Source organism: Eschrichtius robustus, chromosome 1 (genome assembly GCF_028021215.1).
Source record: "Eschrichtius robustus isolate mEscRob2 chromosome 1, mEscRob2.pri, whole genome shotgun sequence".
NCBI classification, from domain to species: Eukaryota; Metazoa; Chordata; class Mammalia; order Artiodactyla; family Eschrichtiidae; genus Eschrichtius; species Eschrichtius robustus.
Window position 1 is genome coordinate 44,270,987 of NC_090824.1, and position 17,760 is coordinate 44,288,746.

General features: G+C 36.1%; 1 protein-coding gene across 4 annotated transcripts in view; it reads right to left on the reverse strand.

Moving 5' to 3' along the window:
* Positions 1 to 17,760, reverse strand: part of TMEM260 (transmembrane protein 260) — a 59,195-nt gene that overhangs the window by 7,195 nt on the left and 34,240 nt on the right. For all 4 annotated transcript variants that reach the window (XM_068544954.1, XM_068544927.1, XM_068544945.1 and 1 more), the window contains exons 8-13: positions 15,275 to 15,358; positions 13,954 to 14,068; positions 12,473 to 12,642; positions 9,909 to 10,080; positions 7,042 to 7,190; positions 1,449 to 1,625 (exon numbers count right to left, since the gene is read on the reverse strand). In XM_068544954.1, coding sequence (XP_068401055.1) covers positions 1,449 to 1,625; positions 7,042 to 7,190; positions 9,909 to 10,080; positions 12,473 to 12,642; positions 13,954 to 14,068; positions 15,275 to 15,358 — 867 coding nt within the window. The remainder of the gene's footprint in view (positions 1 to 1,448; positions 1,626 to 7,041; positions 7,191 to 9,908; positions 10,081 to 12,472; positions 12,643 to 13,953; positions 14,069 to 15,274; positions 15,359 to 17,760) is intronic.

Consider the following 17,760-nt stretch of genomic DNA (forward strand, 5'->3'; position numbering starts at 1 on the left):
GACATGTAATTCTTGTTTTATAATCTTACAAGGCAAATAAAATAGGCTGCACCCTGAAGTGCTGATAGAGACCAAAATAACAAACTTATTCTCCTAGAAAAAATTGATCATTAGGAATTTGAGGTTTTGGTAAATGTATTCTTAATCTGCATAATGAGCCCCAGTGCCTCACGGGAGCAAACTAAAGATTAGTGGGAAGAGGCTGGAGGCATTTGGGGAGCCAGCTGTTCCTAAGAACTGTCAGGTGGGCGATGGGGCAGGGGTGAGGCCTGGGTCACTCTATGGACACAGCTAAGAAGAGCCACTGAGCTGTAAAGAGAGGGGACTCCCGGCTTGGATAAATCATTGCTGGAGCTAGGATGCCACTCCAAAAACACTGGCTGAACCATTTGCTGATTGTTTTTCACTTAATTAAAATTTCTTTTGTTACGTATCTATTTTGACAGAATGGAGGCGATGAGTGATGCCATGTACCTGTACTGTCGTCAGCTGTTCGGAGAACAGGTGATTTTCTAACTTTTCCTCACAATGGTCACAGAGTACTTTTTTTTTTTTTGGCCGCACCGTGCAGCTTGTGGGATCTTAGTTCTCTGACCAGGGATTGAACCTGGGCCACGGCAGTGAAAGCGCTGAGTCCTAACCACGGGACTGCCAGGGAATTCCCGTCACAGAGCACTCTGATGTAGAACTAACTACTTATCCAGCTCTCGCTGGTGCACAGCAATGTGGTCTATTTGCTCATACTGACTCAAAAAACTTTGGTACCATTTGTTCATATGATCTCGACTGTTGTTCTTGAATTATAAGCAATAATTATCTAATCTTTGAATAATTCATAATTTAAAAAATAGGCAATGGAGACACCTATCTTCAGATGGTGACTCGTCTTCCATACGGGAGAGAGTCAAGTCTAGGTAGAAATGCTTCCAGGAAGACTAATCATGCCCAACACGACAGACCAAGGCTGATGACAAACAACTGAAGAAAAAGTTACTCAAATCCCAGTCTTCCCTACAGAGAAGTGATCTGCCATTCTTGACGAAAAACAAATATGAGTTTATGCGGGTGGAAACTATCATGGGCAACAGAGTGAGTGCCTTTTAAAGCTCTGTTGCAGTTAATAAATCTCTTCCACTTTTAGGGTCTAAGCTACAGGATGGTGGACCGTGTAGCATTACAACAGCTGGAGGTGGACGGTGGCACATGTTTAACTACTGTGGTGCCCAATCAACCACCACCGCCCTTCCTCCATCTCCAAGCCTGAGGACAAGAAATACATGTTCTCCTTCTCTATTACAATACTCTGTGGGCAGCAAATAACAATATTAACTACTAATAAAAAAAACACAAAATATATCAAATAATTTAAAGGCATCTCAAAACTTAGTAAGTTTTTTAGGCTCACAAAATGGCTATACACTGATGAAAAACTTAACTGCTCTCCATACCTGCCATAGTCTTCAGTCCAGTTATAGATGTTTCTCGTAAGGTTAATCCATTCCTCAGGGTTGAATATAATCTCCGAAGAAACTAATTTGTCACAAGAACCCCATGGCCAAAGTGAATAGTTCTTTTTCCAGGTTGGGTCGCCTTCATGAATTCCTATGCAAACAAATGTTTCTTTTCTATTGAAAACAGAAAAATATGCATTTTTAACTTAAAGTTCTAAATGTTAAAGTATAACTCATGAAGGGTCACTTCTGACTCTTTAAACCTCGGTTACCAATAAACCATTTGTGAACACTTTGGTTTATTTAAATCTCTCCCAAATAGATTGTTTTAAATTTACATTGAGGGACTTCCCTGGTGGTGCAGTGGTTGGGAATCTGCCTGCCAACGTAGGGAACACAGGTTCGATCCCTAGTCCGGGAAGATCCCACATGCCGCAGAGCAACTAAGCCCGTGCGCCACAACTACTGAGCCTGTGCTCTACAGCCCGTGAGCCATAACTACTGAGCTTGCATGCCACAACTACTGAAGCCCACGCACCTAGAGCACGTGCTCTGCAACAAGAGAAGCCACCGCAATGAGAAGCCCGTGCACCGCAACGAAGAGTAGCCTCTGCTCGCCGCAACTAGAGAAAGCCCGTGCACAGCAACAAAGACCCAACGCAGCCAAAAATAAATAAATAAATTTTAAAAATAAATAAATTTACATTGATATTAGTGTAAAAAATGCTGTTTGGGAGGTTGAGGGGAAGCGCACAGACATAAATGATAAAACTACCTGTTTGTGACATTGTAAGAAATCACTTGGGGATAAGCACTGTTACAAGGAACGCTTCTGTGGTTCTGTCTCACGTGTAAATATACATATTATTTGATACCTTTAAAATTGTATAGGTGGAAATATGTCTTCATAGTAGTAGTAGTAGTAGTAGTACTACTACTACTACTACTACTACTACTAATCTCTCCTTCCTCAAATTTCCATTGCATTTTATTTTTAATCTCTTTTAACATTATTTTATTGAACTTGTTATCTTCATTTATAAATCCTTCTGAGAAGCCCAGAAGCATCCTGAGAATAGGCTCTCTATCTCTGAATTAATTCTAAATCCCACATAGCATGATGCACAGCTAATACACAATATTTGCTGAATAAAATTAATTAGATTTGACTAACTATTAGGATCTTCAAATCCTGCAAAAATTAGTAATAGAAATGGTTTAAATAAGCTTAGCTCAAAAACATTATAATTGACTGGTTCTATTCCAATTTTTGGTGTATACCTTAACAGCTATTACCAAGTAGAAAAAAAAAAGGAGCATGTTAGGAGCAATTACTTGAAAGTAAAAATTTCATGAACTTTGAAACAAGACACTTCTGGCTTAGATTTTGGACTTTTTCCACCATGTATTACCTCTATGATTTTGGGGAAATTACTTAATTACCTGTCTCTGGTCTCCTCATCAGTGAAATTGGTATGAACTATCTTTCACAGCTGTTTAAGATTAAATGCACTATCTGACATAAAGTAAAACATAATAGAGTTCTGGTTCTAGGGAAGATGGAGTCATCATATTCTATTCTGTCTCTCTCACTGCACACAACTATAATTTCTGAACAGAAGACCTGGAACAACTATCTGAAGACTCTGAAAAGTAAATGGTAGAAAGAAGATTGAAGGAAGAAAGCAGAATTCTAAGTTCCACCAAATCCGCAGTGAGTTTATCCCTTTTCCCCTTCCAGGATTACCTGGCCTGGACTCAAAGGAAGCCTGAAACCCAAAAGTACATACCAAGTAAGGACAGAAAGAACTCCAAGAAAAGCCCAGCCCCCTCCCTTTTTCCTAGCCCAAGGGGCAGGAAAAGGAACTTGTACGGACTGGGGAGAGCAGAGGAAATCCCCAGGATGTTTTCCCTTCTTTCCTTCCCTGGGCACCGGGCAATACTGTGCCAGCAGCAGCACAGTTACAGCAGTGGCAGCTGGGCAGGTCCCTATAGCTCTGAGGAAGGGGAACACTTCTCGCTAATCAGAGGAGCTGTGGTTCCAAAGGCTGGGAGCAAATTCCTATTACTCCTCCACTGGGTGAACTTGAAGACAGATCAAGGGAAATTATACAATTTAAACAAAGAGAAAAAATATTGAGGAAAATGTACAGAGTTTAGGCACCTGTGGGACAATATCAAAAGGTCTAACCCTGGTGTCATCAGAATCCCAGAAGGAGAAGAGAAAGAAGGTGGGGCAGAAAAAGTACTTAAAGAAATAATGTCAGGAAGCTTCCAAATTTTGTGAAAGACATAATCTTTCAGATTCGAGACACTCAGTAAATCCCAGGTAGGTTAAACTCAAAGAAATTCATGCCCAGATACATCATAATCAAACTGCTGAAAACTAAAGACAAATAAAAAATCTTGAAAGCAGCCAGAGAAAAACAACACATTTTACACAAGGGAAACAATGATTTGAGTAACTGCAGATTTCTCATCAGAAACCATGCATGTCAAAAGGATATAAACTAACATTGTTAAAGTGGTGGGGAAAAAAAAGAACTATCAAGCCAGAATTCCATATCCAGAAATATCCTTCAAATATGAAGGTGAAATAAAGACATTTTCAGATACAGGAAAACTAAGAGAATTCACTAACAGTCTTGTTCTAAAAGAAATGCTAAAGGACTAATTTCAGATGAAGAGAAATGATACAAGAGGGAACTTGGAATATCAGGATTGCAGGAAGAGCAACAGATCTGGTAAATATGTGGACAAATATTTTAGATTATCTTTTCTCTTAGATTTAAAAATATATGTATGATGGTTGAAAGCAAAAATTATCACATGTCTAATATATTTGACAACTCAATCAAAAGTGGGGAGGTTAAAGGAACTTATATGCCACTAAGGTTTCTACAGTTCACTTGAAGTAATAAGTAGATTGTAAAAAGTTAAGTATGTCTGTATACTGTAACTCCAAGAGCAACCAGTGAAAAAATTTACCAAGAGACATAGTAAAAATAATTTAATATGGAATACTAGAAAAAATCAAAGTATCCCAAAGAAAGCAGGAAGGGAAACAGTGGAATGAAAAACAGAGAAACAAACAGAAAACAAATAATAAAATGATAGATGTACGTCTAAAACATATCAATATTTACATTAAATGCAAATGATCTGAATACAACATGAAAACATAGACATTGTCAGAATGGATAATAAAACAAGAGCCAAATATATACTGTCTACAAGAAACCCACTTTAAACGTGACATAGGTGGTTAAAAGCAAAAGGATAAAAAGAGAAATACCATGAAAACACTAATCAAATTAAAACCAACCAAAAACCCAGAAGGATTTTTTTGTAAATATAGAAAAAGGTGCAAATGCAATTCAATGAAGAAAGAATAATGTTTTCAACAAATGATATTCATATGCAAAAAAAGACCTTTGTTCTAAGCAACCCCCTTGCAAAAATTAACTCAAAAGGGACCATTGATCTGAAATGTAAAACATAAAACTATAAAACTCTTAGAAGAAAACATGAGAGACTCTTTGAGACCTGGTATTAGGGAAAGAGTTCTTGATATGAGATCAAAAAATATGATCCATAAAAAGAAAAAAATGATAATTGGATTTCATCAAAATAAAGAAACTTTTATCTGCAAAAGACACTTTGAAGAGAACAAAAAGACTGGGAGAAAATATTTATGAATCACGTATTTGACAAAGGATTTGAATCTAGAATATACCCAGAACTCTCGAAACTCAATAGTAAAAAAACAAACAATCCAGTAATCCCACTCCTAGGTATGAAAACATATTTACACACAAACGTGTACATGAATGTTTATAGCAGCTCTATTCACAAATGCCCCAAACTGGAAACAACCCAAATGTCCTTCAACAGGTGGATGGATAAACTGTAGTACATCCATACAATGGAATACTACTCAGTAACGAAAAGGAATAAACTATTGATATACAACAATAACTTGTATGGATCTCAAAGGCATTATGCTAAGTGAAATATGCTGGTGTCAAGAAGTCACATACTTTATGAGTCCATTTATATGACATTCTGGAAAAGGTAAAACTATAGGAACAGAGAATAGATCAGTGGTTGTGAGGGTTAGGGCTTTGGGGACAGTATGATGACACAGGACAGTGAAAGGGAGTTTCTGGGGTCATGAATGTGTTCTGTATCCTAATTGTTCCTACCCACTTGGCAAATTCTTACTTAGCCTTTAAGTCTCCAACATTTTATCCATACCACTATTAACAAGCTTGCCAGCTGATACTATAACTTATCTGTTTCATGTTTAAGGTACCACTTGACACCTCTCTGAAAGATTGCAACAGCAGGGATCACACCCATGCATCTGCAGCTAGTATAGGTCTTGGGACATTTTGAATACCCAATATTTATTAAATAAATACTGAATAAATGCCCCTGGGCAGAATTAATTGCTTCCTCATCCATGCTCCCAGAACACTTGGCTTATACTGTCAATTAAATCATCTATTTAGTAGACACACATTGAACATTTACTGTGTCTCACACTTTACAAGGCTTTGTTAGTATAGAGCTTATGCCATCATATTACGGCCAATTGTATTCATATCTGTGTATAGATGCAACTAGATTGTAGTCTTACTTAAATCTGGAACTGTCTCACTTTATTGCCTAATACAAACTGGTACATAGTAGGTTCAATTAATGTTTATAAGGTTGAATTAAATAAAATTCACCAAAAAATGCTGATTTGGAGATGTTAATTGCTAACATTTTATTCCAAAATAGAACAATTAAATATTACTCTCACAGCACATTTGTACCTATCACCTTCATATTACTTCATGAGCCACAGTAAACTTCAGGCTCTGAACACCAAAAGTACCACATCATTAGGTTCTTGGTAAGGGATAGTTTAACTTTTACAAAGAATTTCTGAAGTCCCCTTTATAAGAGAATAGAAATTATGAAATAAGTTTTCTTCTTCACGCTCTGGACAATCCCAAGCATTTCACGGACAGGAAAAATGTTCAACACTACCACTGAAGGAGTTATTTATTCTTGACCTTAACTATGAATAATTTTATGTTCTCAAGTATAGAATTCACAATTCTCATATGTTATCTCAGCCAGCATAACTGTGGGTGTTTTTCTTATTTATAAAAATGCCTTATCCTTTAGAAAAAAATCCTTAAGCTATTTTTATATAGTGATTATTCCTGGAAAACATTTGCATTAAACTTAAAAGGGGGCCATGGTGTTGATCAGGGGGAAACTATAATTGCTTGCGATCTACCTGCAATGATTTCAAGTAGGCAGGCACATCTCCAATTTCTCTGAATTGTACTAAGATCTTATTTGCTATTCTCGCTAATCTGTCTTTATTTTTCTTTTACCCAGAACAATAACATTTATTTCTGCCTGGCCTCATTTATGCACAGATATTCAATTTAATTACAGAGATAATCTCACCGGTGACAGGGAAATAGGTGTAGAAAATTGGTCTTTTGGATGAAGCACAGCTGCTACATAAACAATTTTAGAAAAGCTTAAGATTTTAGAAAAGCTATTATATGAAAAGAGTGCTTACAGTTTATTTACTTCAAGAAAATGATAAAGATTAAATGTGACCATTCCACTAGGTAATATTCCTTCCACAGGATTCCACCGGTTCCCAGGAAATTTGACGCCTGGTAAATGCTTTGCCATCTTGGGTAAATACCACTCATAAGTCATCATCTGCCAGAAAGATAAAATATGATATCATGCTTTTAATATGTTTCTTTAAAAAGAATCAACTTTATCAAGGACAATGAAAATGTTCTACAATGTGGAGGTACTCATTAAACATAAACATAATTGAAAAGTACATACAAATGCAACTGAGGTATGTGGCACTGACTATTCTTCTAATGACTTAGACCTTAGGTTTCATGCCTTAAATTATAACTATCAGCCATCAATAAAATCAGCACCTAGTTTCACTTACCTCCATGCATTTGCCAGACTACCCAGAATGACCTCCCGTTCTCATGCCTAGAGAGTGTGTACTGAACTTTCGGAACCAGCTTAAATACCACTTCCTCTCAGATGCCCTCCCCAGGTCCCATGCTCCTACAGCACTTTGTACCTACCTCAGTTATAGCTCTTAGCCTATTCCTCACTAGACTGCAAGCTCCTACATGAAAGGGACTGTTTTCATCTCACTGCCTCTGCACCTATCACAATGCCTGGCATAGAATAGTTCCCAAACTATGTTTGCTGGACCTGAAATGCCTTTCTGATGGCCAGACTAGACAACCTAGGCAAAATACAGAGATGTGTCATTACTCTGTTCTTTCATTCATTCATTCAAAAAACAAGTATTGCTCACCTAAAATGAAGAAGATATAATCCCTGCCCTTGAGAAGCTCAATTATATAATAACCTAGGCCTCAAAATTAAAAACCCTTTGGCTAAATTATCTGAATTTATTAGTAGCTCCAAATTAATTACATATCCTTTTGATTAAAATAAATCATTAGTATCAAAATTTTTTTCTTAATTCTATACTTAATATATACTTCATTCTATACTTTTATATGTACGGATTTCTTTTTTTTTTTTTTAAAGAAAAGACTCCTACTTACACCTTCAAAGCTTCATTAAGTTTGGATATCATCATTTGAGCAATTATGCTTATGTTTTACTTGTCTATACAAGTCATTTAACTAGAAGTGACAAATTAATTTTAATCTAAGTGTACATTGTAAATACTCAAAAAATACTTATTGAATTAGAGTTTATTACCCAATAGTTTCAGTTCTTGGGTACAGTAACATTAATTAAATACCCACTGTGTGCTATGGCCTTACTCTTTCTAACTTAATTCTCATAATAACCTTATTATGTGAGAATAATTAAATTATATCAGATACTGTTGATTGCCCACTCAACAGCCAATCCTTTCCAACTAACACAATCCTGGTTTTAATCAGGTAGTTCTAGTGATTCTCCTTTGCTAGTGAGTAGTTTAGGAGTGGTCATGTGACCCAATACTGGTTAGTGGGGCCCAAGCAGAGGTCTGCTGGGGGCCTCTGGGGTACATGTTACTCCCAATACAGAGAGAGAGAGAGAAAGAGAGAGAGCCCAGAAGAAGCACTTTGCATGTGACGTTTGGAACCAGGCATCCATCAGTTCAGGAGACCCGCAGAAAAGCTGCCCCAGAACACTGCCCTCATGGAACCGCTTGTATTATCAATCCTAAACCTCCTCTCTCCAGACTACTTGTCTTGTGAGATTAAAAACTCCATAGTTTAAGCTACTCGTAGTCAGGGATTTTGTTCCTTACATTCAGAAGCATCCTAACTTACTTATCTAATGATCATTTCCATTTTATAGATAAGGAAACAGAAGCTCTGAGAGGAAAAATCAATAGACCCCAGTCACACATCCAGGAAGTGAGAGGATGAGGACTTGAATTTGGGTCTAATTAACTTTGAAATCCAAGCTTCTCAATCATAGTAGCTGTCATCCCAAATCGTATTTAAAATCATAGTATGATACCATATTTTCAACAAATGATCTAGCTTTTGTCAGATGCTAGACTGAAGATCAAATTAATCATTTGTGTACATGATATAAATGCAAACTCCTTCTAAAAAATGTGTAATTTTCAAATTTCCCTATATTTGCAAATCTGTTTATAGTCTTCTCAAAAAATTTTAATTATTCATTAATTGAATGAAATTTATTAAGTAAGTATTGTGCCTAATAGTTTGCTCAATCAAACTAAATGTATTTTTTCAAGGTTAAGAATTTCTCTTTTCCTGACAACCGTTCTAAAAACACCAGAGAAAGATTTGTTCCCTTTAACTATTTATGGATTAAACAATAAATCCTATAGTTTACATATATTTTTTTCAGTTCAAGAAGATTGTTTTAATAGACCTTGAAATTTTCACAAGTCCTCTCCAAAAATACTTTTGTCATAAGATCAACAAAATTTACAAATAAATTCTATAGCAGAATTGTGGTCAATAATTTCTATTTTGCATGAAATGTATACCAACCTGCAGTATGACTTATTTTATAGTCAACCTAATTTATTTTAATCCCTGGATCACTGGGAAGTGTTGATTTGAATGGTTGAGTTGGCTGGATGTAAAAGAACAATTTAAAAATAAATATACAACACAACATTGTCATGGTCTGTCATGTGAACTAGAGACCTAGGATGCTGTTTGAATCTAATATGAAACACATTAATTCTTAGAACATTCAGTTTAAAAAGGAATGAAGCAACTCATGACATTTCCTATTAGTTAAAATAAAGAAAAGAATGTGATATATATTTTACCTAAGAGTGATCATAGAAACTGTACCCATTCAATGTTTAAAAAAAATAGTTCTTTAAAAAACATATGTTTTAAAATGATCACTACTACTATAGTCTAAGTGTATCTTTCATATACTTACTTCCTGATCCACTAATGAAATATCTGGCCTCAGTCCCTCACAATAATGCATGTAACGGAGAGAATTCCCTGGGAGATCTCCTCTGAGTAAGATAATTGCATCATGAGGCATAGAGGCTAGAAGATTCTTTGCAAACTTATCGATCACATGGTTGGTCCTTTGGTCACAAATGCTAAATAAAAGGATTACAAAATATTAAAATAGCAACACATTGTTTTAGTTTTAATAAGACTGGGCTTATTTCCTGCTCCATTCCTTTCCCATCACACAATCTACATTTAGTGCTTTAAAATATTCTAACATATCTTCTAAGAGCATGCATATATTTGAAAAGGGAACACTATTAACTGGGGAAAAAAAAGAAGGAACTAATTGTGCAATTGAGAAAAATCAGCATACTGCTTTACTTCTGGAGTTCATTATCATTTCCATAAAAAAGGGAATCAGTTAGTGGTCAATAATAAGTACTTTTTTTCCTAAAAGCATATCCAATTTCACTAAAAAGAAGTAAGGTTTCTGATTCCACTTGGAGTTTAAGGTAATTTCATGTTAATTCTATTTAGCTCAAAGGAATTTTCAGAAATGCAAAAGGAAATCTGCCAGTTTCTGGCATAAATTTGCACGTTTGTGTGACTCTCTTGCACATAGAGGTTGATCCTTTCAACCACTTCCCTGGACCAAAGACTCCCTGTGTTCCTCTCTCCCTTCTAGACTCAGAAATCACTACAGAATGAGACCAATGAGAAAGAAGGGAAGGAATAATTTGTTGAGATGTTTACTTCTCTCCAGGCATTATTTGCCATTGCCAACAATAGCAGTACAACTCTTCAATGATGAAGTGGACTTTCTAACTTCAAAGAAAAAACTGGCATGAATTCTGAGAGCTTTCCATGAAAAAAGAAAAAGAATACAAGAAAGGAAAAGCATCGAAAACCAGAACAAGCAATGTCCTTCCTGCTGTTATCAGGTCCATTACATGTAATGGTACTGAAAAACACAGCCTGAAGTTGAATCACTGGGTTAGCCTCACAAAGCAAATGAATACTTCCAGGAACAAAATATTATCCTTGCCTTTGTAACTGATGCAACCATTTTCTACTGTGATTCCCTACATTGCAGGGCGATGCCTCACATTTTGCCACCCAGGAAAGTTGCTGTCTATTCCATTCACCTGGGGTAAAAAAAGAATCAAAACCAAACCAAACCACCCAGTCTGTGCAGGCATCCCTGGTGTGGAACCGGAATTGCCCTAAAGACCTGAGCCATGAGAAGACTGGGATAAAACAAGGGTGAGTGGAACTTCCCTGGTGGCACAGTGGTTAAGAATCCGCCTACTAATGCAGGGGACACGGGTTCAAGCCCTGCTCCGGGAAGATCCCACATGCCGTGGAGCAACTAAGCCCGTGTGCCACAACTACTGAAGCCCGCGCACCTAGAGCCCGCGAGCCACAGCTACTGAGCCTGCGGTCTAGAGCCCGCGAGCCACAGCTACTGACCCTGCGGTCTACAGCCCGCGAGCCACAGCTACTGACCCTGCGCGCCTAGAGCCGGTGCTCCGCAACAAGAGAAGGCACCGCAATGAGAAGCCCCCGCACCGCAACGAAGAGGAGCCCCCGCTCGCCGTAACTAGAGAAAGCCCGCGCACAGCAACGAAGACCCAATGCAGCCAAAAAAACAAACAAATAAATAAAATAAATAGTTAAGGCTTTTTTTAAAAAAAGGGTGGGAAACACACTATGGGCTCGGCAAACCCTTCTTGAGCTTGGAGTTGTATCTGGGACCCGCATCCCCTTCCCACAAGGCCTCCTGGTGACACAGCCTTCCTAACACCGGCTCTTCCTCAGTATTATAAAGAACATCAGTTTTTCAAGTTAAGTTGAAAGGGGGAATGTAACCTTTTAAAGTACCAATCAAATCTCAGTGTAAGAAAACTCCAATGGACTCTTCCACTTCTGTAATGTTTACTCAATACTGCTGCAAATAAATGAACTATCATCTAAACTTCTACATCTTTTGTGTTAGACTGAAGTTTTCATTATAATGGTTATTAAGCAGATTTTGAAAAATACATATAATACTAATAATGCATAAGGGTTAAGAAACTTCTAGAACTTTGATTATTTAAAATACTTAATATACACTACTACAGAGAGTACTAGATAAGGGCCAAGAATTACTCAAAAGATGAAATCTTTGAAGCATAAAGTGAATTATTTTAGGGCATACAAAAAAACCCCAAATGTCTTTAGTCTCCATCTAAGTGGTATTTTAGATCATGGAATTTTAGGTACACTCCAGATTCTACAAAGTATCTCTAGGATTCCTTAGTGGAAAATATACAGATAGTTTACATGCACCACCCAAAACCTTGTTTGCAATGGCCTGAAACTACACATCACTCATGCTGAGATTCTTGTTCAAAAGTCTAAGAACCACTGCATTCAGACCAAGCTGTCTCCCTTTGAAAACTAGTGGAAGGTAAAAATAAGACAAACCCCTAGAATCTAAATATCCAAATGCCTCTGGCTTGAATGCTACTTTTCATAAAAATAACCGTGTGTTACCTATAATTAGAATATATTTGGTAAATTACAAAAAGAGTTGCTGAAAGCCATTCCAGACACTGAAGCCCATTGGTGTTCAGTACTCGGTTACTCTCAGAAACAAGTGCAGCCAAACCGATGCCAGCGAGGACAGCCACCACTGCGTTGCTCTGCATCCAGAATCGTTCCACCTGTGGAAGAGGCATGCAAACGGGGTGTCCAGTTGACTGGTTCATGCAATCAATCAGGTATTTATATATTCTAAAAATATATTGCATGTATCTAGTTGCTTATGCCTGTGTCATTTAGGTCTTCTTAACTGCCTTCTCCAACCTAACTCCATGTCACTTTACTTTTCAATTTTCAAGCATTCCTCCTTCCCTGTTTGACGTGTGGATCTCCCTTTTTGGATCCACACGTTCTTTTCTATACTACAAACTTCATCTTGAACTCTTTATTCTAACATGCAAAGCAGAAGAGGTGGAGAAATGCTTTTGCTTAATTCCTGATGTTTCCTTCCATGTAGAGAAGCTCCAGTAGTATTAACACTCCTGGCCTCTCTCTACCCTCACTTATTTCTTCCTGAAGGATTGTAGGGACTGAGCTGACTGGGGAGTTTGGGAGCTGGGACTGGGCCCGCATAGCCCTCCTCTTTCCTCTCTCTTCCTCTTGGAAGTGAGCCGCCCATAGGAAGTACTTGTCCAGGGGCAGACTCTGGGGTGAGGCGAGCTGGGGAGGGGAGAGGCCTGCCCTGTGCAGCACTGCCTGTGACTAGCCCATCCAGGGATGCAGGATGAGGAGACTCCCTTCCCCACAGATATTAACCACATTCTCCAATCTCAGCATTATGGGTAACAAAGGTGATTCTCCCACCCAATGTACTGGTTTATCTTGTTCTCAACTGATTCAGAACTCAGGTGCTCAAGTAAGGTATTATTCATCAGGCCTCTTGAACACACACACACACACACACACACAAACTGTTTCAGCTGTTAAAAAAAGAGCTATCTACATTTATATAGTTTCTTCTGTAAGGAGAAGAAATACTCTAATCTCAGATATGGTAGTCAGGGAAAAACAGAAATATACTTGCTCTTTTGCACAGGCTTGGACTGGTGAGGTAAGAAATAAGGGAATGTGTTGGTAGAGCCCCTAATTACAACCCATATTTCTTTGCTATTTTTAAAAAAAATTCCAGGAGAAATGCAGTAGTACCTATATCTGCAAGCACACATATAAAATGACTCACTGAAATCTACCTTACATTTATTTTTCTATTTAACTATTGTGTTAACTAAACAATGCTTCCCGCCCCCCTCCCCCCCCCCCAAAAAGAAGGCTTAGCCTTACTGGTTCAATAATTTAAATTTTGATTTATAATAATATATATACAATTTTAACTATTTCTGAGATAACTTGCTCTTCTGCAAGATTCATGAAAGACAAATTTGTACATTCTTCACTAACCTTCTGGTCAAAGGATATATCTAAGTAAAACTTACCACACCCATGAAAAGTGGTTTTGAAATATCTAAATTTGCCCTCCAAGCAAAGAACAATGAATAAATGCAAAACATTCCAGTAAAAAGCCATACTAATGATGAGTTCTGTCTGTCCCTATAAAAAAAATTAAAATATGTCCAAAATTATTTATGTGACATGAATATCAATAATAATATTACATAGTTTTAAACTATGAAAAAAATATTTGGAACTAAAAAACTTTCCATTTTTAAGTAGGAAAAAAGAAAGATCTCAGGTTTAAAAATATGAGTTGGAATAGATAACCAAAGCATAGTAATAAACCACACACTGCACTACATATTGTCGACAGCATAATTTGGAACCATGCAGCAAAAGATATGAAGTTAAAATCTGCAGAAGAAATGTAAATTACTAATCTTGTTAAATTTAAGATGTAATTAAACATATGCAAAACAAAAGAGTAATTTCATGCATCAAAATAATAAAGATTTAAAAATGACAAATCTCAGTGCTGGTGAGAATGCAGTTGTATGAGAATATATGTTAGTACAATGTTTAAGAAAAGTTAATTTGATAATATATATCAAGAGCCTTAAAGAAAATATTCACATTCATTGACCCAGTAATTTGACATGTGGACATAAATTTTTAAGCAAGAACCAGAAATGTGGATAAGAATTAATCCACAACAATGCTTTGGTATTACTTATAATAGTGGAAAAAGTGGAAGCAATCTAAGACCCTCAAATAGGAGAACATTTAAATTAATTGTCCTAGGTTATAGTATGGAATATTATACAGAAATTTAAATGATTCTAAGTATCTCTTATGGTATGGGAAAAAGCTCAAAATATAATGTTAAGGAAATAAAACTATAAATGTATATACAAATATATATTTACATAAAATACACTCAACAGGCTAGAAAGTAAATGAACAAGAAATTAATGGAGGTTAACAGTGCTGTATTTTTTCGGTTTCCTTTTATCATTGGAGGTTACTTTTTTCTTCAGGGGAGTTCAAATAATTGTTTGCCTCTTTTGCAAAGCAACAATAATTGGCTATGGGATAGTAAGAGATCAAACCAGAAGTTTAAGATATCAGATGGCCCACCTAGTTAGATTATAATATACTGTTCAATGTTTCAAAGTCATTTATTTATAATTAGAAAAAAAACCTAGCAAAAAAGCAATACATATTTGCCTTAATAGAACTGGTTAGAGTCATTTATTTGGAATATAAAATACTACTGGCAATGTTCTATAATGACATAGTGAATATATTAATTCAATTAATGAACATGGGAAAAATAATGGAAAAAGGAATTACTTTACTCACTTTCTTACTAAACATATATTTGCCCAAACTGCAAGGGCTTGAATGTTGAGTGAGAGTTGGGTCCTCATATTTGTCACCTGAGAACTGTAAAAGACAATCTAATTTATTGTTGGCAAAAAACAAATTTGTTAGTTCAAAATAAAGCATTCTTTATAGACTGGATCTGATTATGCACTGAATAATTTTAAGGCTTTGAGTCAGATTTTAAAATTATTTTGTATTCTTTTAAATTTGGGAGAAAAAGTACCACAAGAAAGAGTTAAACAGTCTAAGATATTTTCCAGTTGTAACATTTGGTTAACAACTTACACAATTTGACCTGAGATAAGAACAAATAATTATTCGGTATTTTTGATATTGGTATACTATACTGATATCATAAACCAATTTGTATCCTAGATTAGTTTGATAAGAAGTCATGTGAAACTGAAAATAAAACAAGTCAAATAATTTTCTGGAGATCCAATCATGAAGAAAAAAGGAAAGAGAAGTGATCTCTAACCATCCTTTTCTAGGTTATCTTCTTCCGTAAAAGGCTTCCTTGTTTTCTATACTATTTGGTTCAAAAAATGTTTAAGCAATCTCCAAGAAATGTATTTTTCCCCTACAATTAATCTAAATTCTTTCATTAACTAATAAGCATTTTCTAAGTGTTATCTGAGTTCTCAAATAGCTCTAGCAGTCTCCAATTTTTAAAAAAGAAATGACTCTATACACTATCTCAAAGAACTTTCTTCTCCCTACTGGCAATTTTACTGAAGAAAATGTGATGCCATAATTATGGAAACCACACAATGTGTATTTTACTAATGGAAACTTATCTACTATGAGAAGATATCCTTACTCATTTTCAAATACACTTGAAAAATTGATTCCAGCATGAGGCCCATTTCAAACCATTCTTCAAAAGGAATGAAGTCAGTCTCAAAATTTATTCTTGGAGATCTGTTGCTTAAATGTAAGCTCTAAAACATGGTCACTGCCTAGGGTTAGATTCAATAATTTCCAGGATGCAATTCAACAGGATTGCAATTTAAAGATATGCATGGAGAAAGAATGTAATTTGCTTGACTGGAAAAGAGTAGATGATTAGGTTCCATCATGTTGAAGGATTTTCTAGTAAGTTAATTATGAGTTGCCTTTCTCAATACTCTTGTCCACCTGAAACAATTAAAGACTAGAAATTCTCTCACTCATTCAGAGAGTGCTAGGATTATGCCCCCATACCATATTATGATTTCGTATGAGCAAATAGTGTCGGTGTGAGTGGTCATCACTCTTGTCAAGCCTTTTTTTCTAAGTATATGACCTAACTGCTATTATTTCAATGCAAAGGAGGCCTTTAAGTTCCCCAATAAATGACTTTTATGTGCAACTAATGAAAGTTAGATGTATGGCCTACGATTAGTCTTGAGGCTTCTCTGGAGTTCATGTGGGATTGTTAAGACAAAATATACTAGTGATCCTGAATGTGATAACAACTTCGAAGGTAGGTAGAAAAGAAAGGTAGGTAGAAAAGAGCAGGCAGGGAGTCTTGGCATGGAGAAAAGCAAAACAATGGAGAAGCCCAGAGACACTGATAAAGTTGTCTTTATCTTTAAAACGGGAACTGAGCTTCTTGCTACCTTCTTCCCAACAGAAAAGAAAAAGGAGCCACAAAAGTCTCTGTCAGACATAAAAATAAATATTTAAAGTCAATTGTAAGAACCTCAAAAGGTTATATAAGAATAACTGGTGGCAGGGAAATATTTTCAAGATATAGTATTAAACGAAAAACAGCAGGCTAACAAAACAGAGTATACATGATGATTACATTTTCAAAAACAAGCAAAAATATTAAAAATATTGGAAGGATATAGACAAAAATGTTAATGGGTTAAGAACAGTGGTTATCTCTGTATGTTGGAATTATAGTAATTTTAATTTCTTGGTTTGCTTACCTGTATTTGCTACATTTTCTGTAATAATTATGTATCATTTCTTGGAGTAAAAAGAAAGTAATTTAAAAAGAAAAGAAGGAAGTACGGAAGGAAGCAAGCAAGCTAGCAAATGAACAAGACAGAAACTGTGAGAACCTGTGAACTACCTCACATATAGATTTGAAATATTTTCCCCATATTTTTAAAATAGTTTTCAAGTAGTCCTGTGAATTCCATATTAATAGTTAGGAGATCACTTTAGTGTTAGAGAAACCTATTCATCCCTAATTTTATATTGAAAATATTTTAAGAATATTACAGAACTGGTATGTATATTTTTCAAGTTGCCTTAACCTGTATAGTTTTCTTTTTTAACATCTTTATTGGAGTATAATTGCTTTACAATGTTGTGTTAGTTTCTGCTGTATAACAAAGTGAATCAACTATATGTATACATATATCCCCATGTCCCCTCCCTCTTGTGTCTCCCTCCCACCCTCCCTATCCCACCCCTCTAGGTGGTCACAAAGCACCGAGCTGATCTCCCTGTGCTATGCAGCTGCTTCC